This window comes from Cynocephalus volans, chromosome 3, assembly GCF_027409185.1.
Source record: "Cynocephalus volans isolate mCynVol1 chromosome 3, mCynVol1.pri, whole genome shotgun sequence".
In the NCBI taxonomy this organism is placed as follows: Eukaryota; Metazoa; Chordata; class Mammalia; order Dermoptera; family Cynocephalidae; genus Cynocephalus; species Cynocephalus volans.
Genome location: NC_084462.1, coordinates 134253500 through 134281476, shown reverse-complemented (window position 1 = coordinate 134281476; position 27977 = coordinate 134253500). Strand labels below are relative to the sequence as shown.

At 40.6% G+C, this 27977-nt stretch overlaps 1 protein-coding gene across 2 annotated transcripts; it reads right to left on the bottom strand.

The window, feature by feature from the left end:
* Positions 1-219: 219 nt before the first annotated feature.
* Positions 220-26666, bottom strand: ABHD12B (abhydrolase domain containing 12B). 2 transcript variants are annotated; one of them, XM_063088564.1, is made up of 13 exons: positions 26572-26666; positions 21430-21557; positions 20491-20593; positions 18765-18884; positions 16865-16895; positions 13915-13960; positions 13679-13808; positions 13195-13232; positions 11104-11183; positions 2324-2406; positions 1118-1196; positions 395-513; positions 220-279 (listed from the first exon to the last, which is right to left on the bottom strand). In XM_063088564.1, the coding sequence occupies exons 1-13, from the start codon at positions 26664-26666 to the stop codon at positions 252-254; spliced, it is 1080 nt and encodes a 359-aa protein (XP_062944634.1). In that variant the 3' UTR covers positions 220-251. The 2 variants fall into 2 exon arrangements, with proteins under 2 accessions (XP_062944634.1, XP_062944635.1); XM_063088565.1 differs by lacking the exons at positions 20491-20593; positions 21430-21557.
* Positions 26667-27977: the final 1311 nt, after the last annotated feature.

Here is a 27977-nt window from a genome sequence, read left to right as displayed (position 1 = left end):
AATTTTACCAAATTCTGATTCTCCACAGTGAGGTTTCAGTAAGTTTCACAAAGTAGACTATAATAAGCTAAATGAGAACATTCCATACTGCCCTGCATCCATGCTTTCTTTATTAAATTAGCAAGTGACTTGTAGAAATGCCAATAGCTTCAACTCATCCAAGCAGCCAGGTACAATTTTACATAAAAAACACACATCACAGGTGGTGTTTGGGCCAAGACTTCACTGAAGATTTCCGCTTCTCTCAGACCTTACGCCCACTGCTTGCTCAGGAAATCTCTGCAGAAAAAGGACCTAAATCAGCTCACGCACTTTCCCCACCTCGTGGTCTAAGTAAGCCAAAGCAGCCTAATTGCCTCTACGGGGAAGACACATGTAGCAAAGCAACTCTTACCTCACGGTTATTAACAGTTTGGGGCTTTTACAAAGGAAGTTGTGTTGGAAGCCAGGAGGAAAGATAACCATCTTGACCCTCTCTTTGTTCCTGTATGCATTGTGTGCAATTTCATAGAGCTGCAAGGGACAGAAAGACAGAGACTCAAAGGCTGACAATTCAAAGTTGTGGGTTTTCTACTCCAATTTTAATAAAAGGGTATAGAAACAGCCAACTTTGGGAGTTTGCCCCATTAAGCCAGAGACATGGGGACTCTCCATGTTCCCAACTGGCTGCCTCTACACTAAAGCACTGAATGCTACACAGCATCAATAAAATATCCATAAAACATTGTCCTTCCCCTGCCCATACCTTTCTGCAAAGGGACAAAGAATTGCTACAGACCTGCTCTAGCAGAGGTTTGTTTAAAGAAAAAAAACAGCATCCCCATTTTTAGTACTACTGCAAAAGAGACTACATGGAAGTTCCCACAGCAGCCTGGGATCTTCTCTCCACTTGCAGATGCACAGACCCCAGATGAACAACCAGGCTCCACCACAAACACTGCTTTGAGCTGAGTATCGAGGATGCTGATCTCATTGTGTAAACCAGCAGCGTGGCTATTTAGGGGTGTGGAGAATCCCCTATAATGTAAGAAACCCTGCTTTAGGCTCTAATCAAAGTTTGGATGAATAAAAAAGTGGCAAAATGAGTATAGTATGTTTTAGTCAGCCCTGAGTTTACCTTTTTTCCGTACTCCAAAGGCACTGTCCTATCATCCTCTCCATGTATGATGAGAAGGGGAGAAGACAGGAATTTCACACTAGGGACAAGTAGAAGAAAAACATTCAGTTCAAGAATTATGCATTGAGATTTCTCCTCTTCTAAGTTAAAGCTTTAGCAAAACATGAGGTTTGCCCAAAGTACAAGAAATCTCTCTCTTTCCTTCCAAGGAATAACAACTTCATACGTAAAAAACCTCATACAGTAACTTTTTTCCCTTCAGGTAAGTTTCTCTGTCTTCCATTTACTCATATAATTTAATTGGGTATTTAATTTAATTTACTTTTACATGATTTTTTAAAAATACTGAAGAAAAACACTAAGACACGAAATTTGTACACTGTCCAAAGAACTATCTTCTTCTGTATTCCACCTTATTACCTGATATCTGAAATACTTTAATTAAAAGACTATAAAAGAAAACAAAATAATTCAAAACCCAAAAATAACAAAAACTGCCATAGAACCAAGAGACCTCTTTGTAGCAATTTATTTACCTTTCCTCATAAATGTAGAGGATGGTCATGCAGTTAATGGGTTTGATCAGCTTCCTGGTCAGCCTCCTAGTTTAGTAATTCAAAAAGGCTACGGCATGAAGAATGCCTGGTCTCCCACTTCAATGTCTTTCTCAAAGAAAACTTCCCTGTGCCCCCCAGATTCTGATACCCGTCCAGCCCTGCCTCAGTGACTCACTGTTACTACTGACAATAGTAGATTCCCTCAAGTGTATTGAAATAGAAAAAAATACTGACAATGACTGCCTATTTGGAAGCCTTCTTAAATTTTCTGTGAGAGACTAACTGGCCAAATTCTAGTTGCTGGATGGTAGATGGGTTTGGGTTACATGGAGAGTAAGGCTTAGAAGTCAGGGATCTCCCGATGTTAGACTAGATCCTAGAGGACCTTCAAAAGTTCCTGATAGGCCATAAATATACAATGGCCTTTATGACTCCAGAGAGTGCTGAACTGAATGGGTGTAATCATCAAATTAGAAATGAGAAAAATAGCAATACTAAAAATGCATAGGTACCTTAACCCAAATTCTAGTACCATCTAAGAATGATAGAAGGATATTCAGACTTATCATCGTTCACTAAGTCACATGATAGTCACCTTTAGAATCCCATAAATATAGCAAAAATGGACATCTTTTCATCTTTAGCTTACTTTTCATCATTAGGGAAGACTATTTTGTCTTTTCTCAGGGCATCCATAAGCGTGCGTAAAAATCCTGGAAGTTTCCGGTAAATCTATTTTTTAAAAAGAAAAAAATTAATACTTGCCCCACAGATATGCCATTTGTTATAGTCTCCCACTATGAACCAAAGTAACATAGAGTAGTGACTTTCTAAACATAAAAAACTTTTAAAAAACTTTTATGATTTTAAAAAGTAATTCATGTTATTGTAGGGAATTTAGGAAAAAAATAGACAGGAACAAAGAAGAAACAAGTCACATAATCCTGCCATTGTAGTTAATCACTGTTAACATTTTGTTTTTACTTCCTGTCTTTTTTAAAAATACGAATGGCACCACTAATTCTTAATTCTCCATCCTCATAAAGGAGCAGTGATATGCAAAATCTAATAACTACTTCTACAGTAAATATAGTTAGTTTACCTAGTTTAGTCGGGGAATAGAATATTGATTAGTGAAAAATTCTGGTGAAAGTGTACAATACATAGATAATTGGTTTTAGAGGGTGTGAACATTACAAACTGTTAAATATAATTTAATATTACAATGCTTTAAAAGACATTTTAGGTTTTAACAATAACCACAGGACTCCAAATGTAACAATTATCATTCTAACCATACTGAATTTCCTCTTTAATGGCAAAATCCAATAAATAGGAGATGCTAGTTAAATCCACTTTTACAATATTTTGATTAAGTCAATATGTAAATTAGTTTATATGTCCCATAAACATCTATTTCAACTGAAAATGAGGAGGAAAGGACAGAAACCCAGAGCGATACAGCACCTTCTTCCCAAACTTTGAACCCTACCCCACACAGTATCCCAAATCCGTTCATTTCTCTCCATCTCCACCAACACCCAGCCTAAGCCACCCTTAATTTCTTGCTTGGGCTATGACAACAATCCCAAGTGGCTCCTGGCTTTCACCCTCACCCTTCTATAATCCAGTACCCACAGAGTGATCATTTCAACATGCAAATCAGATCACATCACTCTTTTGCTTAACACCCTCCAAAAGGCACTTGGATTAAACCCCAACATGTCACCTCAGCCTTTGAGGTCAAGAATCTGGCTACAGAATCTGGTGGTTGCCTCTACCCCCAGCCTCATCTCCTATCACTGTGCCCCTTTCTGTCCACCTTCAGACTCCACTGCCTTCTGTTCCAGGAACACACCAGGCTTGACCCCACCTCAAGGCCCTCACCTTTGCTTTTCCGTCTGCCTGAGACCTCCAGATTTCCCCATGGCAGCTGACTCCTTCTCATGCAGGCCTCAGCTCGGATGGTATTTCCTCAGAGAGGTTTTCTATAACCAGCTGTCAGACCACCACCCAGTTGTGCCCTAGCGCGTTATTTCATGCTTTCACAGCACTTCTCACTACTGAATACTTTCCTCTACACTTGTCCTCTATCTGTTTCTCCAGCAAATATGCAGACTTCATAGGGGGAGGGACCACAACTTTCTTACTCCCTGTGGTATCCCCAAAACCTAGAAAAGTTCCTGATACATAATAGATATTCAACAAATATTTGCTAAAGATGCATATCTTTATGCATATATTATGCATATATCCCTGCTATACACTTTAAGCTATTATCTGTCATTTTCATCTCAGTGTGACTAAATTTCAGAGTATATGTCTTAGACTAGATGTACACAGAGGGAAAAAACAGCAAAGCATTGCACGTACTCCTCTGTCATACCTGAAAGGGTCAGGGTGGGGGGATGTGATGTAGTAAATGGGACATCACCAAGGGAAGGAAATGAGTACAGAATAGGTAGGCTGGGGCCAATCAACACAAACTTCTGCTTCACAATTTTTTAAAAAGAAAAATAAACCATTAAAATGTGCACCATGGGTTGGCTGGTGGCTCACTTGGGAGAGCATAGTGCTGACAACATCAAAGTTAAGAGTTCAGATCCCTGATCCCCCAGAACTCCATACCAGCCAGCCACCAAAATAATAATAATAATAATAATAAAACTTGCCCTATGGCCATAATGTGATTTGGTATAATCTCTCACTATGAACTGTAGTAATATAGAGAATAGAGAAAATAGAGACTTTCTAAATATAATGAACTTTTAAAAAACTTTTTTTCTGATTTTAAAAAGTAATTCATGTCATCGTAGAGAATTTGCTAAGGAAATGGGTACAGAATAGGTAGGCCAGAGCCAGTAAATACAAATTTCAGCTTCCCAGTTTTGGCTTAGCCTTGCTGTTTCCACGAGCCTCCTTGGTTTCATGGGATTTGTCAGCAAATGATCTGAATTCAGGTGTGGTCTGGAGACCCTAACACTGCCTCTCCTCTTCCTTTTTTCTCCCTCCTCTTCTATGCTAAGGGCAGAATTTTTTGTTTTGTTTTCTCTTTTCTTTGTCTTCTCATTTCCCAACCACTGGAAATCAGGACTCCTTTGAGGAAAATTCAATAAGAGAAGCCCTGCAGCAATTCATCTCAAATTCTGAAGCAATGAGAAGAAAGTAGACCCAAGTCAATCTACGACCACCATGCCTCGCACCCTGCCAGGCAGGGATTCCCCTGGAGACTGAAAGGTCATACCATCCCCTCCAGCCCAGACCATGACAATGGGTTCCTAATTGGTCTTCCTACCTTCCTCTCCCTTTTGGAATACCACCAGATAAATATTCTTAAAATGCCAGTTACAGGAAATCCAGTATTACAAAGCTTTGGGAACGCCACACTGTCTGCTGACAACTCACAGCTTGACTGCAAGCCCATCCACATCTGGCCACAATCTTTCATTCCGGAGACTGCTCACATCCAGTCTGTCTGTGTGGAGTTAGAAGATGTAAGATTGAGAGCAATTGCCTCTTCTTATGTGATAATTAGTCAAGCCTCTAAGCCCGCATTTCCCTCATCTTTAAGTGGAGGCAATGATGCCAAACTCACAGAGATGCTGTGAGGATGTAACACGATAACAAGTGTGAAAGAACATATATGGAAGCCCTATACTGACTCTCAGGTATTTCAGAACACACAGTTGCCCCATTCCTGCCAGGGCGTTGGCTCACACTCCCTACCGCCTCTCTTTGTTTCTAACTGCTTTCCCTCACCTTCAAGAAAGGAGCTCAGATCCCCTCTGTCTGTAGAGTCTTCACTGACCACATCTGTGTGCAAGACCTCTCTTCTGAGTTTTCCCCACCCTGAGATTATCGTTCTGGGTCCTCCACTAACACTTACCTTAGTCTACTGTGCAACAGAAAAAGTGGGAAAAGGGAACTAGCATTTGATAAATGCCTACTAGCAGCTGGCACTTTATATACATTATCTTACTTACTTTAATCTTCACAACGACCCCATGTAGTAGACATTATCAACCCCATTATGAAAAATGGGAAAACTAGGAGAAGGGAAACAACTTACCAAAATCATAAAGGGTTGGTGGCAGAGGCTAGATTTGAACCCAACTCTGTCTCCCCAGCACATGCTCCTTTTCCACTACACCATGCTGCCTTCCTAACAAAATTGATTCCAAAGTGACACGTGGAAATCTCTGTTGTTACTTCCTACCTCCCATCTATGTCCTCTCTCTCCAACTAAACAGAAAGCTTCTTGAGGTTGAGCACCCACGCCTTTTACTACGTGTGTGCCTCACACCACTCACACTTTCTTGTTCAACACGGATGGTCAGAGTTATGGCACTCTACTGAGAATACAAAGGGCTGACATCCACTGAGTGCTTACTCTCGACCAGGCACTACTGTAGATGCTTTTCACATATTCACTCATTTAACCATCACAAAAAGACTGGCAGGTTAGCTCAGTCGGTTAGAGCACAGCCTTATAACATCAAGGTCATAGGTTCAGATCCCTGTACCAGCTAGCTGCCACCAAAAAAAAAAAAGAAATGCTGCCTCCAGAAAATTTCAGAAAACCCAGAAGAAAAGTAAACAGTGTGAATAATTATCACAAAAATCTTGAATAGACAATTACTACCTCATTTTACAGAAAAGGCAGTTAAAGCAGTCTAAGCAATTAGCCCAAATTACACAGCTGTTAAGTGACAACACTGGAAATCAAACCTGGGAGGTCTGACACCAGAGCCATGAAGGACTATACAATACTACAGGACTGTTACCCTTCTAGACCATAGAGTGGCTGTTAAACTAGAGATTACGACATCTTAAATTAAATTGCAAACTAAAAAACTGGGAGATCCTCCTCTTCTAATAATAGAGGAATTGTTACACACTAAACCTTTTGCCAAAGACAAGTAGAAAAACTTGGCAAAATATAAAAAAGACTCTCATGAAGGCATCAGAAACCTACCAAGGCAGTGAGGTCTTGAGAGGTCTAGATCCCAGAGAGACAGGAAGGTCAGAGAGGTGAGCCTGACATACAACACCATTTTTCTTGCTGGGAAAGAAAGCAAGAAAATTGAGGCAAAAGAGCACAGAACAGATGACACAAATAGAAAAGAACATTGTAAGGGAGCAGATTTAAACCTAAATATATAATAATTACATTAAATGTAAATAGACTACTATAATATATAGACAAAGTCTGTTATTATGGAAAAGAAATCAAAATCCTACCATATGGTGTTTTTCAGAGATATACAATAAATATAAGAATTCAGAAAAGTTGAGATTCAAGAAACAGAAAAAGTTACAATGCAAACACTAATCAAAACAAAAATATACTAATATTGGACAAAGTTGACTCTAAGTCAAGAAGCACTGTTAGTCACAAAAAAAGGGGGGATATTTCATTTCATGATTTAAAAAAAGGATCAATCCACCTGAAAGACAAAAATTAAGCATATGCACCAAATAATTTAACATCAAAAGAACAAAAGCCAAAATTGACAGAACTAAAATAGAAATAACAACACCACAATCATGGTAACATATGTTAATACTCTTCTCTGAGTAATAGAAAAAACAAGAGTCAAAAAAAAATCAGTAAGGTTATGGAAGAATTGAACACATGATTAATAATGTTGATTCAACTGACATATATAGAACCCTGCACCAAAAACAGCAGAACACATTCTTTTCAAGCATATGGAACATTCACCAAAATTGACCATATAGTGGGACATACAGCAAGTCTCAACAAATTTCAAAAGACTGGAATCATACACAATATAGTCTTAGATCATAACAGAATTGAGAAAGAACTTAATACCAAACATAGTAAAACCCCCAATGTATAAAATTTATGAAATACACTTCTAAATAACCCATGTGGTCAAAAAAGAAATCACAACAATATTAAAAAATATTTTGAACTCAGTGATAATTAAAACACTTCAAAACTTGTGAGATGTAGTTGAAGTGTGGCTTAGGTGGAGTATGCCTTAATGCATAAATTAGAAAAGAAGAAATACTGAAAGTAAATTATTAGATAGTATTAAGTGCCATCTCAAGAAATTTTTAAATAACAAATCCAAGGAAAATACAAGAAAGGCAATAATAAAGGTAAGATCAGAAATTAATAAAATAGAAAGCATACAATTCAAATGATGAACAAGGTCAAAGTTAGTTCTTTGAAAAGACTAATAAAATTAACTCCTGCCATGAGTATTGGCTGCTAATGGCTCAGAGCTGCTTCTCCTTGCCCTTGGATGACAGAAACCATCATTCCTGAAAGGTTATGCAATCCTCCCCAACCCTCCTCCACTCCCTACCCCAGGGGATATAAGAAAGGACCAGCCCCCTTGCCTCAAAGCCTAGCACCCCACGTGGATCAGGCCAAAGCTTGACTTCACCTGAGGTCACATCCTTCTTCTGCTCTTTCCCCTGCTCTGTGCTACTACCCTCATTTCCTGCAGGTTTTTCCTCAAGAGCACTCCCTCAATAAATCACACACCAAATCCCCACCTTGGGCTATGCTTCTAGGAAAACATGACCTAAAGCTGAAACTAAAGAAAACCTAAATAATAATAAACAAACAAAATAAATGCCAAAATAAATAAGTGATAAATACAATGTTCATGAATCAGAAAGCTCAATATTAGAAAGACATCAATTCCCCCAAATTGGATCTATAAGTCCAATGAAAGCCCAATCAAAGTCCCAGCAAGTGTTTTGTAGAAATTGATAAGTATATTCCAAAATGTATATGGAAATGCAAAGGGTCAAGAATGCCCAAAACAGTCTGAATAAGAACAAAGCATAAGAACTTATAAAACCAGATATGAAGACATATTATAAAGCTACAGTAATTAAGAGATTATATAATTCATATCAGGATGGACAAATAAACAATGGAAAGAGATAAGAATCTACCAAAGACCCCTATATACGAGGGTGCTTCAAAAAGTTCATGCAAAGATTAGTACTATATTTTCATTCTATTTTTCCATGAACTTTTTGAAGTACCCTCGTATATAGGGACACTGATATTTGCAAACATTGGCACTGCAGAGTCGGGGGAAAGGTCCATTTAATAAGAGGTGCTGGGCCAAGTGGACAACCATATAGACGCCTTCCTCCATACAAAAATCCAAACCTATGGATTATAAATTTAAATGCAAAAATGTAAAACAGAGTTTCTAGAAGATAACATAGAAGAGGATCTTCATAATCTTTGGGTAAGCAGAATTTTATTCTACAAGACACGAAAGTATTAACAATAAAAAAAATACTGATAAACTGGTTGACATTAAATTTAAGAACATCTCTTTATCATCACATACATTTAAGAGAGTAAAAAGGCAAAACAAAATAATAGAATATATTTCAATACGAATAATTTTCTAATGACTCATCTCCAACATCTATGAAGAACTTCTACAAGTAAAAAGGAATACAACTCAACTGAAAAGTGGACAAAAGGCATGAACGAGTGCCTCAAAAGAGATGATACCCAAATGGCTAATAAACATATTTAAAAATTGCCCAACGTCATTACTCATCAGGGAAATGCAAATTAGAACACAATGATATGAGCGAAAGAATGTGAAGCAACTGGAACTCCCATACACAACTGGTGAGAGAGTGTGGTAAAGTCATTATTAAAAACTGCTTGACCCTGTAACTACTAAAGCTGAACAGATGCATATCTTATTACCCAGCGATTCCACTGCTAGGGTATACCCAGTGAAAATTGTGCAGCTGTTTACAGAAGGCAGGTTCAAGAACATTAATAACAACAATAGTATTAATTGCCCAAACTGAAAGTGACCTAAACGTCCATAAACAGTATAGATCAATAAATTGTGGTATGTTTATATAATGGAATGCAACAGAGCAATGAAAATGAGCAAACTATAGCTACACGCATCATGAATAAAATTCCACAAGTACAATGTTGGGTGAAAAAAATAGAATATATCATATATAATTCTACTTATACGTAAAGTTCAAAACCAGACAAAATTATATTGCTTGCAGATGCACACACAGTTGATAACACTATAAAGAAATGCATGGCTATGATTACCATAAAATGCATCATCTAAGGATTACTTTTAAGGACTAAGGATTACATATAAAACGGGACTTATTGGATTGGGAAGTAACCTACAGGAGATTTCTGGGGGGCTTGTGATGCTAATTTTTGACTTAGGTGGTAGTTACATGGGTATTCAGTTTATAATTACTCATTAAACCATGTATTTTCTCTATTTTGCTAAGTTTCAAAATTAACAAAAAAGGTTTTTTAAAAAAGTGAAAATTGTATCTGAATTCTATTATGTACCTATCATTTAATGATTTTATTAGTAATTACTTAGAATAATATAATAGATGCTCAGTTAATGGTAATATTAAGATGAATATTCAGTTGTCTAGAACCAGTTGAAAAGATATGATTTATTAAATGTTAAATTACTCAGCATTCAGTATTTTAGATTGTAGATGGGGTTACTGTATTGAGTTGACGCTCAGACAGTAAAAGCATTTTCAAGATTATGTGATTCCATGAACTGGCTGTCCCAGGAAGTGGTAAGCTACCTTTCCCTAAAAATAGTTAAGCATATTCCAGAAAATCCTATGATGGACTATTATACAAAAGATTCCAAAATTAGACAATTAGATTAAAGTATCCCCTAAGATGCCTTACAGTATTTAACAATGGTTTAAAAATTGAGGCCATGTATCCCCTCTAAGACTTCTATATCTTTCTCTCTCTTTCTCCCTTCCTCCATTCCTCTCTCTCTCTGGCTCGTTTGCTAACATTTATATGAATGTATGACCATAAGCAATTAAGCATTAGGCATGGAAAAACATTATAAAATTAGGATAATCTACATAACAGATTTCAAAAACTACATATTGTGGCCCAATTCTTTATAAGTTATTTTCTTGGAAAGATTGTCTTCTCTATCTGGAATACTGCGTAAAAGCATTTGGCAGCTTTCTTGAATTCTCTAGAAACTTTCTTATGATAAAATCATGAAAGATATATGGCTGACATTCATAGGGTCAAAAATGATGTATGAAAGGTTTGTTTTCACCTATAAAAAGAATAATAATAATAAATAATAAACCTAAAACAAGTCTATCTATTAAAAAATTATGAAGGATAAGAGGCACAGTTAATGAGAACAAAAGAGCTTTTGCTCTTAATAAGCTCAATGTATTAAAAGAAAATAGAAGAACTACCAAATCCAAAAGCCATTGTGTCCCCTTTAATAGTAACTGGTTAATGAACTGTCTCAGTTTAGAATAACTTAGAAACATATGAAACTAATTAAGAAAAAATGATAGTTAATAAACATACATATGCGGAAAGAGCTACACTTTGACATCTTGTGAAGATGAATCAGGACCCACCTTTAACAAGGGATAATTGATACTTGCAACCCACATGTTGGTAAACGGAGCTTCCAAGACAATAGCGTCAACTGGACATCCTTGAAAATAATAAAAATTTTTTAAAAGAAATCAGCAATTTCCCTATTTAAATACCATCTTCCCTAGATAAGGAGTCCTCAAGGCATTGAACATGAACTACTTGCATCAAAATCATTTGTGAAGCTTATTAATAATGCAAATTCCTGGACTCCACACCATACTTATGAGTCAGAATCTCAGGGGTGGGAGCTGAGCTTAACAGGCACCCTTCTCCCCCCAAACCCACCCCACCCCCAGGAGACTTGTATGCACATGATAATTGAAAACCACTGCTTTCTTCTAAGAACACCACCAGATTGTCACGGCTTGGGTAATTTAAAGAAAGCAGTGTTCTGCAGTCCATTGTTAAGAATGGTCCAAAATGATAAACGCATGAGGTGACTGACATTAACTACCCTAACCTGGTTATTATACAAAATATTTATGTATCAAAACATCAGGTTGTATCCCGTAAGTATGTATAATTACAATATGTCAATTAAAATTGGGAAAAAAAAAAAAAAAAAAAGAATGTGCCCCAAAAGCTGACTGGGCGGTTTTGGTCAACATTCCCTCTGAGAACAATTAGAAAACGTGTGTGGGGGGGGGTGGTATCTGTTTAAAGTCATAGGAGGGCTGCTGATCAGTGAGAATTTTCAGAGCCAGTATCAAAAGAGAAAAGCCACGAGAGTCTCAGCTGCCTTTTTTCTCAGAGCAGTTGAAACTCTGAAAACAATGCAAGGATTAGAGACTAGACAAAACCTTAAGCATTCTTACAGAAGCAAGAGGAAAAAAAATAGAGTTCAGGATGTGACAAGAAAGAGAACCCTACTGCCTTTCTCAGGCTTCTGGCTGTGACCTCAAAGGACTACTTCCTAGGAATAACTGTGAACTAGAGATAGACCAACCCTCGTAAAGTCTGAAAACCAGCTTCAAACCAGCTCAATCTCTGATTGAATCAAGGTGATCTGTCCCTACCATAACTGTCTTTCAGGAGAAAAGTAAATTATTTCTGGAAGGAGATAACATCACCCAAGCCTTAAATCATCCCTACAATTTTCCATCAACAATGTGAAAACCTCAATCAAAAATAACTAGACATACAAAAATAGACCAAAAAACAAAAACAAAAAAAGCAGATAGCTGGCTTTGGAATTTTGAAATTGTACAGCATTAGGGTAATAAATATTTGTATTTATCCAACAGCTCTCTATATGGAATAAATTCTAATTTTAGATCTTAAAAAATACTGACCTGGCCTTATTTAGGGAGATTCTAATTCATGAAACCAGATAGGAGCCAGAACACCTGTGTTTTTAACCAGTATCCCCCGTAGATTCTGATACAAGCAGTTCTCAGACCACCTTGAGAAACACTGACATGAGTATTATATAAGGAGAGCTGCAGAAGGCAAGTCCTGCCTATCATTTCAAGATGTATTATTTTCCTCTCCTGCAATTTAAATTAATATCACTTTTCAAGGAGGGCTCTTTCAAAGGTAATTTTACCTCTTTCCTTAGTATTTATTTGTAATTTTATAACCTAGAAAAGAAGCTATTATTTTATGTTAAATGAAAAGTTTGTTACACTGTTAGAAAGTATCTAAAGTTGGAATGCTTTATATATGTGAGTGTTCAAAGTGTGCGCAACAGTCTCTTGGTTGTTTTTTAATTGTTTTTTAAATTGATACATAATTGTACATATTTATGGGGTACATGTGATATTTTTAATATATGTATACAACATGTAATGATCAAATATGGGTAATTGGGATATCCATCAAATACATCAAACAATTATCATTTCTTTGTGCCAGGAATATTCCAAATCTTCTCTTCTAACTATTTTGGAATATACAATAAATAATTGTAACTATAGTCACCCTACTGTACTATCAAACACCAGAACATATTCCTCCTATCTAACTGTATTTTCATACCCATTAACCAGCCCTCTCTATCCCCGTCTTGGATTGTTTTTATTTTCCCACCTCAAGCCAAGAAACTATACCACTTAAGCATTTTATATTACCTTTCTCTTCTAATACTTTTGCTGCATTTGTTGCAACCCTGTAAAGCAATAAAAATTGGTACACATGTGAAGCAAAGACTGAACAGTCAAGTAAATAGTACAAAATACAACATCTGATATGAGCATCTGATGAAAGCTTTGGACTCTTTGGTTAGAAAAGGCAAATACACACAAAATTTTGCACAGTATTTCAAAGGGTTCCCATACACCTTAACTTAAGGATTCCTTTCTTTAAAACTCTCAAGGAGAGTTCCAGAATGGACTTCAGGGTCATAGATAACCATAGAGCTGAATGGACCCTCTCTTGTTTTGCCAACAGGCACACTAAGATGACAAGGTCTCTGGCCACTACAGGAGTCTGAGAGAGACCAGAGAAGAGTCCCTGTCTCCTGGCTCAGTGTTCCTTCTACTGCTCACCTCTGCCCTTGATATGACACTGAAGCCCCAAGGACCCATCTAAGGACACATTTTAGATTGCACTTACCCTGTACCCAGAGAGTGGCCCCAGAGACACACAGGGGTGGTGCCACTTCTTGCCTTGGTCCATTCATAGACACAAATAGCATCCACAGTCAGTCCCTCCTCTGTGGGCTTACCTGTAGAGTCCCCAAACCCTGGCAGCAAGAAAAGGCAAACACAGGATCACTACCTCCAAAAGGAGGACTCATCAAAAGCCTCCTGTTTATTGAAAAATCTTTGTACACTCTTTTTAACATTTACCTCTGTAGTCAACAGACAAGACATGAAAGCCTCCATCACTCAGCACCTAGATGACAAAGAAGCTGTTATCACTTTAATCAGAAGCTGTAAACAGGCTGGCAGGTTAGCTCAGCCGGTTAGAACATGGTGTTGTAACACTAAGGTCAAGGGTTAGAATCCCCATACCGGCCAGCAGCAAAAACTTAATAAATATAATAAAATAAAAGGCTTCTCCTCAACACGTCCCTAGTGTGATGATTTAATCCCTAGTTGTGATGGTTTAATAGGTGGGGGAAAAATACATTTTTGAAATCTGGTGTTTGATTTCAAAGGTGAGAAGACCAGACTCAGCGGGAAAGAGGAAAAGCAGCATGACAGAGTAGGTCAAACAGCCTGGGTCACACCTGGCTCTACCCCATGCCAGCTGTGTGACCCTAGCCAAGTTATTTAACTTCTAAATTTATAAATATTATTCTGAAAAGTGAAGAACAATAATAGTTAGCTTCAGTTGGTAACTACAACTTCCAATAGTTGGAAGAGTACAAAATGATGTACTAAAGTATCTGATTGCCTAGTACTCTCTAAATGTCTTTCTTTAAGGATTGCCCTGAGAATAAGAATTCTATACAGAGTTGTAGTAGAGGCAATCAAATAATGGGAAAATATTTATATTAAATATGAATAGAGTTAATTTCAATCAAAAATAAAGAGATCGCTCAAATATATGAAACCACTGCCATGCCCCTAGTAAAGGGGGAAAGAATATGAAAACATAATTTTGCATTAAATAAAATACAGTGATAGAGAAGAGAGATAAAAACGGACAGAATTTTACTGTACAGGCACTTTTGAAACTTTGTTTGATCCTCACAACAGTACTATAAGGTAGATATTATACCCATTTTACAGATAAAGAAACTGAGACTTGGAGAGTTTAAGTAACTTGTTCAAAGTCACCCAGTTAGTTAGAGGCAGAACCAAGATGCACATCTGGGTTTGCTACGTACAAATACTGTGCTTCCCCCACTGCAATACAGATGAGGGTGCTAAACCTCATCAGGAACATTCAAATACAAATTGAACTAATAATAATGAACTAAATGGAACTTTCAAATACCTATTCAAATTACATTCCCTCCAAAATGGTTAGCCAGGATACACAACAGCTAAGCATACAGGGAAATGGGAATATTCATGTGTCGTTTGTTGCACGTGTTGAAGGACCACTTGACAGTACAACTCAAGAACAGCAGCAAATCCTACTCCTAAGAATTCTAGGGAAAAATACAAAAGAAGAAAAAACTAGATGCTTACAGTTTTCTGTAGCAATACTGTTTAAAATGAATTTGGGGGTTGGGGGAGACAACATATATCCAACAGCAGAGGAATACTTAAGTACACAATGGTTTTTAAATATAATGGAGAATGATACAGCCTTTATACTGGTTAACTATGATGACTATGAAAAACATGGAAGAATGTTTATAAAACAGTATTCATTAAAAGAGCGCAACAGAATTATATAGATATACAATAACAGTAATAAAAACTTTATGTAAAGAGAGAGAGAAAGACTAGGTGGGAATGCAAATAAATGAAAATAGATGTATTAGGGCTGGCTGGTTAGCTCAGTTGGTTAGACCGTGATGTTATAACACCAAAGTCAAGGGTTCAGATCCCCATACCAGCCAGCTACTACAGAAAGAAAAAAGAAAATAGCTGTATTAGGTGACTGCAGTGATGAATGAATGAGTGAATGAGAATTTAATAATGAAGATTTATTTTTTTAAAAGAAATCGCCTATCCAAAAGAGGAAAGGAAGGACTAGGAAGTTTGATCCTGCTGGGCAATGACGACAGCACACTTGATACCCACAGTCTGCCTAGGGAGAAAGTCCTGCCACTCCGGCTGCTGCCCTTCCCCACCCATCCTAGCTACCACAAATATTATCTGGCTACTTTTCACACCTACAGCTCTTCTCCTTTCTGGGAACACTGAGGGCATGCAGTTCAGCTTCGAGAGGGACAGGGGAAAAAACATACATGTTCTCATGGACATCAGCTTCACCACGTCCCATATGGGGAGTGCAAAGAGCAGGGTGCAATGTGGAAAGCAAACCCACAGATGAATAGACACTGTCCTCCCCGGGCCAAACTGCACCAGCCCCCGACTACCCCACAAGAGTTGGCTCAGAGAAGGCAGTGATGAGGGGAGGGAGATTGCACAGGAGAGGAGCTTCCCATGTGCACAGGGAAGGGAGGATGGAAACACTGGGCCTGGCAGGACTCTGGGCCCCACTAATACTGGTATCTCATTAAAGAATTCTGAGGTGGGAGCCAGCATGTGGGAGGGAGACCAAGTCCCGTGCTCAGTCACTGGAAAAGCAGCGCAGTCCCCTGCAGCAGAGATTACCTCACTGGAGTATGGAAGAGGATAAACAGGCAGCTTGCCTGACCAGTTCTGAGGCAGATATGGCTAAGTGGAAAGCCTGCCATCTTTCTCACACTCTGAAATGCAGGGGCTATCCCAAAACATGTGGGGAGCACAGTGTGGCCACCACGCTACCCTACAAGGCCTTACATAGGACTGAGTGAGTTTTTAAAGCAGACGATCTGTATCTTTATCCAATACCACTAAAAATGTTGCATCTTTCAAAAGGAGTGACCGTTTTGCACTTAATATACTGTCTTAATCCATCCCCCAGCCCTCAGAAAAAGCAAGTAAAAGTGTCTTCACCTCCATCTGGCAATGGAGGTAATAAGTTCATGAAAGTGTTTTGGGACCCAGAGGTGTTCACACTGGTTTGATCCCCCATGGTCAATGTAGGAAGTCCACAACCCACCCTGGCCACCCTGGGGACCTCTCAGGAGATAACCATGCTGAGGTCCCAAGGAAGATCTTATGACCACAGCCCAGAACAGAATCAATGGGTACTTATAAAACAGACGCTTTTAGGGCTCTTCAGACATACCTTTACCAGCCTAAGTCTCTGAGGGGCTGCCCTGTAGAACAGATTTTTTAAAAAAGCAAGAATTAGAAATTACAATGACAAATTCAATAAAAATCACTCATGCTTCTGGCATCTGATCTCTTTCGTTTTTAGGTTAGAGAAATAAATAACTAGGAGAGAGGGAAATGTTTTTGGTGTCAGAGCCAGCTTGGATGGGTCAGGGTGAAATAATCAATGGCTCCCCACTGATGGGGCGTCCTCTAAGTAAGTGTTGGATGCCCGGATCTCTCGAGTGCTTCTCAACATAAGTATCTGATGAACTACTGATAATGCATCTCCTTTTACTTCTATGAATCAAAACTTATCCTAAGAATACTTTTAGAAGCTAAAGGAAAATAAGTCCCAGAAAGCAGCTTTCAGAACAAGGGATAATACAGTTGAGTTGCCCTAAACTAAGAGTTGCCTGTACCCTGTCCACTCTGCCATTAAGTGCAAGATAAACAGAAGCAAACAGACTCACAGCCCTGGGGTACTAAAAAAAATTTTCCCCCCAAATGATCATATTGTTTACTCTATTAATCACATTAATAAAAGAGAATCAAGATGATTCAAAAGGCAGAGAATTTTTAAAAACCATTTGAATTTTGTCTTAGAGCCAAGTTTCTTAAACTTTAGTGGGTCACGGAGTCCTCTGAACATCTAGTTAAAACTATGGACATTTTCCAGAAAAAATGTAGCCACGTGTCAAATTTTATGTACAATTTGGGGGATGGGGCTTGTGGACCCTCTGGGGTTTCCATGGATCCCAAATCTAGAAGCACTGCTTTTGATGCATCAGCAAGGTTCCCAGTAACCTCCCATTTGAGGGGTACTGCTCAGTACTCAGTACTCTCAGCTCAGTACTACTGATAGCAAGCTGAGACTTCTGGGCAGGAGACAAGAAGCAGCTCTGGCTAACCACAGAGCCAGTAAATCTGGGATAACTGAGGGCAATTGCAGATTTACACAGAGGGGCAGACATGCTGTGTGACCACAAGATCCTTTAAATAAGTATATTGTAACACCATGCCCAAGTTTATACAAATAGAACAATGTTAAACAATGCTGAAAAATGTTGAATTTCACAGGAAATCTCACACAAAAAGACAGTGAGAAAAAGAGACACAGGCAAGTTAGCCAAGAGGCAGATTCCGGGGCATCGCTTAGCTTGAATTGCCTCTCCAGAGACAGAGGAGATCTGTGGGTTCCTGAGGCACGTCGCCCTCCCCCGCGCTGAAGAGGCACAGTCACAGCTGATAATCATCACCCAACGTAATTACACAGGCCCAGGGAAGGCTTTGACAGCACATCAAAGGACAGCCAGATTGCTGGGAGATGTTCTTTGCTACAAAGCAAGGTTGGGAATGCACAGTGGGCTGAGGCATGAAAGTCCTCGCCAGTACCTGTGCTCAGAATTCCAGGTGATCTCTCCTGGGGAGTCACGCTTTTGGTTAAGAGAATTAATTCTGAATAAAAGACTCCCCACTATAGCTTTCTGAAAAGACCACTGATGTGAAAAGTTGCTTTTCCTCCCCCCAGAATGCGTGCCTATTTCCTTCTAGTCATCCGCGAGTTCAATCCACCACTTCAGACACTTGTAGGGAGTAAAGGAACCACTGCCTTCTTTGAAATCAGTATGCACATTTTGGAAGAGTATATCTTTTCTTCCACTCAGTGAAATATCCACATTATTCTACGTACAGAATAATGCTTTAAAAAAAGAAGCCTATTGCCAGAACATCCTCAGATTTCAACAAAGGGAAAGAAATATGCGGAGGCCTGCCTGCAGAGGTGAAGACTGAGCCCTGCCCTTCACTCCCCATGGAGCTGAAATGCTCTCAATCTCTCAAAAACAATTTTTTTCTGAAGGAGAGGCACTGACCTGTGTTCTGCACTGCCATGAAGATAAACAATAATTGGGTTCCCGTCATGAAGGGCCGCTTCATACCAGCATCGGTCCTTCCCCTTGGCATCTTCCCCCCGGCAGCTGGGGACTGTGTGCCTGGAGAGCAAGGAAGGTCTTAACAGACGTGTACAGAGAGAGAGAGGAATTCTCTATCCTTGCCAAAGTCTGAAACCTTCCCTGTGTTTTATAGATATATATTTTTTTTAATTTTTGTCCAAGTAACATATGCACATGATAAAAATAAAAATCTACTACCACGTAACATGATGAGAACCACTGCTGCCCCGCCCCATCTGCCCATGCACAGAGGCAACCCCTTTTAACAATGCTTAAGTTCCTCTGCCTTCTGCACCAATTAATCCTCCAAGACTGCAGTTCTTAGGTGTAGCCCATTGAAATGACAAAAAAAAAAAAAAAAAAAAAAAGGTGGAAACAAGTAAAACATAGAAGATATTTGTCATCTGCCATTGGTTTGGCTAAAAAGACAAGTTAGAAAGGATGTAAAGGGAAACCAGTTTATGTAGGAGAAAAGAACTTTAACATGAAACAGTTATTCTACTCATGAAACCAAGTGATCTTTTGATTTTAAATACCTGTGTGAACTCCAGTTCCTCCATCTTGTTAAACCAGTGAATGAACCCAGAAAATGCAAACACTGCCATATGACATGTCACCAGTAGACTTGGAGAACTGTTTAAGAGGTGACAAATCTTTGGTCCTCTCCATCATTTGGGGGAAGAGAAAGTATGCCATCATCCCCAGGAGTCCCCATGAGGATAGCTGACTCACCAAACTGAGGACAAAGAGGCAAGAGCAAAAAACAAAAAGATTCCTCCCTGAAGATTAGGATGAAGTTATGTGAACCATACTGGTTCCTAAACATTCTATAATCAGAGATATAAACTCAGGGAGGTTAAATATAAAGCAGGGAACTGGAAACTTAGAAGCCAAGTAGTAGAACCAGAGAGAAGAAAATACAGAGGTTAGCATAGCAAAAACAGACAATGGAATACTCATGACCTCATTTGACAAATATTTTCTGAGTGCCCTCTATGTGCCAAGCATTATGCTAAGCAATGAAAACCCACCAACAGAGTCTGTCACCTACAGAAACTATAGTCTCATAGGGAAGGAAAACATTAATCGCATAATCACACAAATATTTATTTAATTACAGTGAGAATAAATGTCATAAGAGACAGCACAGGTGGCCATGACAGCACATACCTAAAATGAGGGGGTGAGGAAAGTCTTCCCTGAAAATTACTGATTAAAGTGAAACCCAGAAGATGAGTAGGCTGTTAGCTAGGCAAAAAGAGGGAATGGGGGAGCAGAGAACTAGAATGGAGCACTGGGAACAGAGCTCATCCTGGGAGGGTATGGCTTGGTGTGCCAGGGAGCCAGTAAGTCTAGAGTAGAGGGCATAATGGCAAGGGAGGTGTGGGATATGGCAGGGGAGGTAGATGAGCTGGAAGGAACATCTAAAAGATCTCACACTCCAAAGTAAAACTCCCAGAGAGCAAAATCAAGCAGGTCAAATTTCAATTTCAGGGGAAGGTATACGGAACAACGTCCAGGTGCCTCCAAAGAGCACCAACCTCCTCTCCAAAGGCAGGTAACACAGCACCACCGTCCTGTGCCCCTCTAACAGGAAAATCTGGCCCATCGAGCAGCTCAGTGTCCATCCAATCAATGCACTCACCAGACTCCCAGGATCACCCCAGGTTCAGCTCTAATGTAGAAATTCACCGTGTGAGGAATCTTTGACTCTGGTTTCTTTAAATCCACAAGAAATGGGGCTTTGACTGAAAAGTAGAAATTATTATCAACTCCCAAAATCGAATTCCATGTCTTTTAATCACGATCAAAAAACAAAAAGGAATTAGCCCTGTAGATTAACAGGTTTCTAAGGTGCAAGCTACTCCACTAAAGTAGCAAAGTATTTTATTTTATCAACTAGAACTAGCCCATGGAAGAGTTGAAAAAAAAAAAAAAATCTATAGCTAAATTTTAAAATAGCATCAGTATGGTAGCCCATAATAGAGTATTATGGAATCAATCCTTGTTTTTGTCTCAAGCTAAAAGCAGAGAAGACCATTCCCCTAAAAAGGTAAAAGGGCCTAGAAGGAAATAAGAGTATTCTGCTCCTTAAATGAAACTTAACCATTAGCCATAAGCCAAGAAATGTCTAGGATAGACATATACCTGGGGGCATGCAGGTATGTGCTAGAATGACTGTGTTAGATTAACTAACAAAGTACACAGCAGAAAAAACACAGTAGAAAAGATAGATCCCCCTCTCTCTTTCTCTCTCACATCGTCTTCAGAGGATACAGGTAAGAAGAAAAAGGCAAAGACAGACAATACAATATGCAGTCAGGTATCCATATTAACAGCTAATTTGAAGATTGAACTCCTGAATGGAAACCCCACCCACAAGGCTATGTGTTTCTATCCACAACAGATTGCAAGGATTCCTGCTAGACCCCAAAGTCAGTATCAAATAGGTTTCAGACCGCTTAAGTCTAGCCACGATTGTATAACTGACATGCCTTTTTTCATTACGTTGTAACTTTAAGGACAGAGCGTTCTTTATTTGGGAAAAGTTATGCAGGCAAATTCATGGAAGGTATATACTTACAAAAGTTAACATAAATTAGCATGTCCATCAGAGGAGGGAAAATGTGTTCTTTTAATGATTTACTGGTAAAGCTGTTGTACAGAGCAGCAATTTTTCTTCCAAGGGTTGAACAGGAGTTTGGAAAAGATCTGCAAGATATTGGGAAACAAACAAGTTTTTTAAAAATCAGTCCAAGTTTTGTCTTGGTTTGTTTTTTTCTCTTAAAATCCAAATCAAACTTCAGAGACTAACACTGGGAATTTCAGGTAAGTTGGCATTGAAGCAAAATCCTTTACGCAACTACACGTAATTTTCTATAGGGTGGGTCAGGACTGGGCACTAAGGGGGAAGCAGGTAAGGAAAGCAATAATGCAGGGCCCCAACCAGTCACTGAAAAAGCCAGGGCATGACAGGGACAGGAGGGGAAGGGGTGACGGATGCACCAGAGTCAGGCTTGTTCCTTTAGTGTAGCCCCTTAGAAGGCCAAGGCTGGACCCCAAAGTCATCAGTAAACAGGATTCAAACAGTTTAACAGGTACCACAGTTTTTAATTTTATCATAATTTAGAGCTATACATGTTAGCTATTGTTATTATTAGTCTAAAGCAGTGAGTGAATAATCACCAGATCCTCTTGCTCCTGGTTGGGTCTTACAAAGAAATGAGCCAACGAGAGAAGACCCCCACTTCTGAGGTGACATCCCTGGAAGAGAAGGACCCATGAGAGCAGGGTGGGGAGCAGGGGAGGACCTGGAGGGGCCACAGCAGTTCTGGAGCCTGGTCGAGGAGTGTGGTGGGGGCCATGCACACCTTGCTTATTCTACTGCTTCCTGTGACATAAACCACCCAGTGCTGGAGCCATTAGCAGACAAGCGACGGTATTTGTCCACAAGGGGTCACTAATGCCACCTCTGTCTCAAGCCACAAAAACTGGAAGCAGGAGGTGATGACAGTGATCTCACGTATCCCTTGTCTCTCAAAGGTAAGAGATACTCTTGACCCTCATGAGATCACTGTCATCACCTCCTGCTTCCAGTTTTTGTCCACATCATCCATTAAATAAACCCCTTTCCTCATTGTGAGCGGCCAGTGTCAAGACGGCTCCATGTAATCAAATCGTGAGGTGGGGGGGGCTAGAAAGCGTTTTTGATTAACTGTTTCCACTGCCCTGATTTTCCTGCTAGACCGTGGGAATTTTAGAAGATAATTATCACCTTTGCATTGCAAATGAGGAGACTGAAAAGTTAAGTAACCTTTCCAAGGTCGCAAGCCAATGAATAGCAGAGCCATTCTGTCTGTCTGTTGTACCCAGGTCTGTCTGATTCCAGAGTCCTGTGATGATCTGCAATGAGCTGTCATAGTCCTGTTGATTTCTACTTGCCATCCATGTATGCAAATATGAACAGCAGGAACAAGGCTGCCTCTGGCAGAATTCTGCTCTTAGAGAATCTTTAAGTCCCCTTCTGCCTTTCTGCACCCTTGTTCCCTCTCAGGGTCCCTTCCTCCTCCACCCACCACTACCTTCTCCCTTCTTGCTCGTGTTTACTAAGGAGCCCTCTGCTAACAAAGTCATCAAGAAAGACTCCCCAAAACATTAATTCTCCCACAAGTGTCAATGACTTAAAAATCAGAGCACTTATATATGTTCGGAAGCAGCATGAAGGGAGAAGATAATGAACCTCTGGTGGATTTCCAACAGTTCTGCAAGAAGTGAAGAAGCTATGTGGGCTAAGGGCAATGTATAGCTCTTCAATACATCATACATGGGCAATTGCCTACTCCTAAAATCAGCAAGAAAGAAATGAAAATGACGGTTTCATAACACTTTAAAACAGCCCCATGAAGGCGGCAGGAAGGAGAGAACACTGTTGTTCTAATTTTAGAGATATGAAATCAAAATCCAGAGAAGCTACTTGGAGCCACAGCTCAAGCCAAAATGGGCAGAACTGAGCCCCAATCTGAACTGCTACCCTTCCCTCTAGATGGCTGTCCCTGCTTTCCTTCTCCTGACTCCCCGCACTCACCCCTACCTACCCTGTTAGTCTCCCACTAAGTTATCTTTTGAAGGTAGGCAGGTAGTCTCCCGCTAATTTATCTTTTGATGGTCTGCTTGAGAAGCAGAGGCAGTAGAGGGAAATGTGTTATTGTTTTTAAGGAATAATTCATATCGGACGCTTCTCTCAAATTGCTCAAGGCACTTCTATGAGAAGCCCTGCCCTGCGGGAGGAGAACAGAGTGACCAGATCCCTCAGAGCATCAATAATGCAAAGCCGCTTCTTTTAACTAGGGAGTTGTCCATTTGATTTCACCCAGATCAGTAGGGGATCAAAAGTCACCAGTGGCTAATAGACCTTATTTGAGCGGAGGATGCAGTTTCAGCCCAATCCCCTGAACAGCCAGCCACATCAAACAGCTGCCTTGGTGCTTTGGTGTTCTTTCGCCTGCCCTTTGATCAGCTGCTGCTGTAACTGCACAGTGTCCGACGGGGGCCACAGGGCCTAACTGGATGATTCTTGCTGGTGTAACCTGGCAGAGTGGCAGAGTCTGAGCTGCTACAGGGCAAATTATTCATGCTCAGCAGTGTCTGCAAACCAACTTTCAAAAGCTCGAATCTAACCACATTTGGCAAGACGTTATTCCAAATATTAAGACATGCTGCACGTCCATCCTATGTGCCCATTTATTCCGCCAACATGAGTTGATCACCAAGCACCAGGTTACACCTTCCCAACCAAATCCCCCCTTCCTTCACATCCACTCAAGTATCTCTTCTTGGTCAAATCCCCTCTAGAGAACTCTTCCCACAGTGACCTTTCCACTGTTTTCACTCCGCCCATTAATTAAGATCAGGGCCTCAGTTTGACCCTTAATTGCTCTCTGGTAGTTTTCCCATTACTAGCCCTGTCTTCCCTACACTATGCCAGGCCCAGATGACAAGAACCACATGGCACATCATATTTCTTTTACATACCACTCTGTCTAGCACAGGTCTGAGCTCAATAAACATTTGTTGACCCAAATATTTGAAAACTGACAGAAAAGTTATTTCTTTCATAAGGGAGAAGGAAGCAATGCTTATTGGTAGCTTTGGGGGGAAAAGGAAGGGTTTCATTCTCTCTTTTGAATTACAATTGAAAATGAATCAATATGAGCTCCACAAGAGCAGGGATTTTTGCCTGTTTGTTTGCTTCTTTTTGTTTTTGTTTTTACTGCTCTGTGCCCAGGCCTAGACTAGTGCCCCATAGATAGCATATAACCAACACTGTGGAAAGAATGAATATCATGGAGGTTTTCTAAGCACTATCTAAAAATGAGACGACCCAGGGTGAAACAGGGAAATGAGGCAAAACATAGCCCTTTGGTTTCTCTCAATATCTTTCCTGAGCATATTTTTCATTTTTTTAATTTAAACAAAACCAGTTGCAAGTGGAGACTTATTCTTCTAGGACCACTTACCCTAAGCAGCAACTATATCTAATGAAATATTTGTAAAATAAGTAATTAGATTCCTAAGGCATTAAAAAAATAACCACTGAAAATACCATATGATTAAATGTTCTCCTTGAGTCTCACAACACATCACGATAGATCCAGGATGACAAGCCAGTACCAGGCGCACAGCAAGCCCTCTGTGAATTTTTGCTAATCTAAACTAACCTGGCTCCAAGAAACAAAAAGGATTCAGGATGCTGGAAATGGGTCTAGGCCTAAGCCCCAGCACATTGTACATTAGATGAATAATCTGCTCAGATGAAGAAATGCCCTAGTATTTTCTTCTTTCAGGAAGCATCTCTTGAGATGTATTTTTTACTAATTAGTAAGACAAGTAAGTAATAGAGGGCCCCCAACTCCCCATCTCTCACTCCATTATCAACAAAGAGGGTTGTTCTCTAACAGTGTGAACCGCAGCTTTGATTCTCTACCTAATAAATGCTCTTTACTGCCCAATGAATGTTAATCGGCCATTAATTCTGTAGAGAACAAGAAAGTCAGAGACAGTAGATTCTGGCTTTCCCAGAACACCCATATCTGGGAGGGAAGTCCTGTGAATGTGAAGTTTGAAGAGTGTAGCCAGGACATTCTGCCTGGCGTCCAGAAGCAACACAGAAGGGGAGGTGTGGGTTCTGCAACCTGGCCGATGTGGAGCTGCTCTCTGCGCTGAGCTACAGAAGCAACAGAAGAGAAAGGATCCCTGTTTGTCATCGTCTCTATGGGCATTCCAAAGTGAAGTCTCCGTGTCTTGGATGTGATTCTTGGATATTTTGTAATCATCAAAAATTAAACAAAAGGAAGAGAAAGAAGAAATGTAAACAAAAATGCCAATACCTTCCCACCCAACAAAACAAAGCAAAACACCTATCTCCTGGGTCCAGGGTCTCCAAGCAATACCTGGCTTCCATGCAAACAAGACTGGCAATATGTTGCTGGTAGATTCAGGTAACTTATGATTACTGTTTAAGCCAAGGATTCATGGGAGGAAGAAAGCAAAAAACAAAATTAAAACAGCAACAACAAAACACCTACCGATATACAGACATTTCAGATTTAAATAATGTAAAGAATTTGACGCAGGTAATGCCAAGTTATGGTTTTAATGTAGTACACATCTTTAGCATAATGGAGGTGTGTTCCTTAATACTGTACAGGTCAGGGAGCTAGGCAGTGACTTTCGGATCCTGTTCCACCTACACAGATAGGTCCTAGACCTGAGAGGACACCGTCCAAGATGACAACATATATTACTACTGTTCCTATTATGAGTATTATTTAAATCCATCCTGTATATTAGTAAAATGGTCAGATAAGAGAGACTGCTATAGGAACCTGAGCCATCTGTCCGGAATCTCTATTTCAGAAGTCCCCAAAAGCCCCAAGTTACAAGTTCCTGACAAGTCAAACCCGGGAGTCTCTCCGGCCCGGGTAGGAGACAGCCTAGGATAAGGCTGTCCAAAGAGCCCCGGAGTTCGCAGGGCTCCCGAGACCGCGGGACACCCTCCCCTCCCCGGAGCCACAGTGCTCGGTTCTCGGGCCCAGCGGAGGGGAGGACGGCCTGGCTGCGTCCCCGTGACGGCCCCGGCCGCGCCCTCGCCCCCGACCCCGTGCCCGGGCAGCCCGAGCGAGCCGTCGGGGCCCCGCCGAGGTGGGCGCGGGCGGCGCGTACTCACCGCACGTTCCGCTCGACCATGTCCCACCAGGCGGCCACGCAGCCGCGGCCGGGGGGCTCAGGCGCCGCCGCCGCCTCGCACTCCTGCGCGTCCATCCCGCGTCGTGTTCCGAGCCGCCGCCGCCGCCGCCGCCGCCGCGGGAGCTGCCGCCGCCCGCGCCTCCCCGCCCCTGGGGCGGCCCCGAGGTGCAGCGACCGCCCCGCACGCGAGGAGGCGCGGCCCAGGGGCTCCGGCTGCCCGCGGCTGCCCGGTGCACACGCCCGGGGCACGACAGAAACCAGCGTCCTGCGCCCGCGGCTAGCGGCGCCACGTGCTATTTTCTGTTTTACTTGTTTCCATCATACACCGGGCCCGCAAGATGAGGCGAAATATGTATGTTCGCCAGGGTGTCACTAAAACAAATTTGACAGCCGAAGCTTTATTTTTTTTATTTGTTTTTTTAATTTTATTTTGTCGATATACATTGTGGCTGATTATTGCTCCCCATCACCAAAACCTCCCTCCCTTCTCCCTCCCCCCCCCAACAATGTCCTTTCTGTTTGCTTGTCCTATCAACTTCAAGTAGTTGTGGTTGTTATATCTTCTCTCCTCCCCCCACCCCCGGTTTTGTGTGTGTGTGTGTGTGTGTGCGCGCGCGTGTGTGTGTGACTTTATATATTAATTTTTAGCTCCCACCAATAAGTGAGAACATGTGGTATTTCTCTTTCTGTGCCTGACTTGTTTCACTTAATATAATTCTCTCGAGGTCCATCCATGTTGTTGCAAATGGCAGTATTTCATTCGTTTTTATAGCTGAGTAGTATTCCATTGTGTAGATGTACCACATTTTCCGTATCCACTCATCTGATGATGGACATTTGGGCTGGTTCCAACTCTTGGCTATTGTGAAGAGTGCTGCGATGAACATTGGGGAACAGGTATACCTTCGACTTGATGATTTCGACCCAGCTATCCCACTGTTGGGAATATACCCAGAGGACAGCCGAAGCTTTAGATCTTCCTGCAGAATATAAGCTTTCTTCTGCTTTGACCCCACTTTTCTTTCTTCCTTTTATTTTTCTCTTTTTCTGAAGCTTCTCTATCTCCAGGCCCTCTCTTCTGTCACACGCGCGCGCACACACACCCCCTGTCATGATTTACTGTAGCAAGAATCTCTTTAGCTCCCTTTGGTTGAGTAATGGTTTGTCTGTCTACAGGGTTATGAACTACACAATTACTCTGCGTATCCAAAACTGAAATCTTTTTGGTGTTTTGCTTATTTAGTAGCATGTAACAGAACCCACCGTTGTACCAAGGAGTTCACACCTTGAAATGTTTGCCTCTAGTACAAGTTGACATTGCGCAGTTGTCTCCTACACCACAGGGCACACGGGTGGGGCAAAGGAGGAAGAACCAGGAGGTTTTGT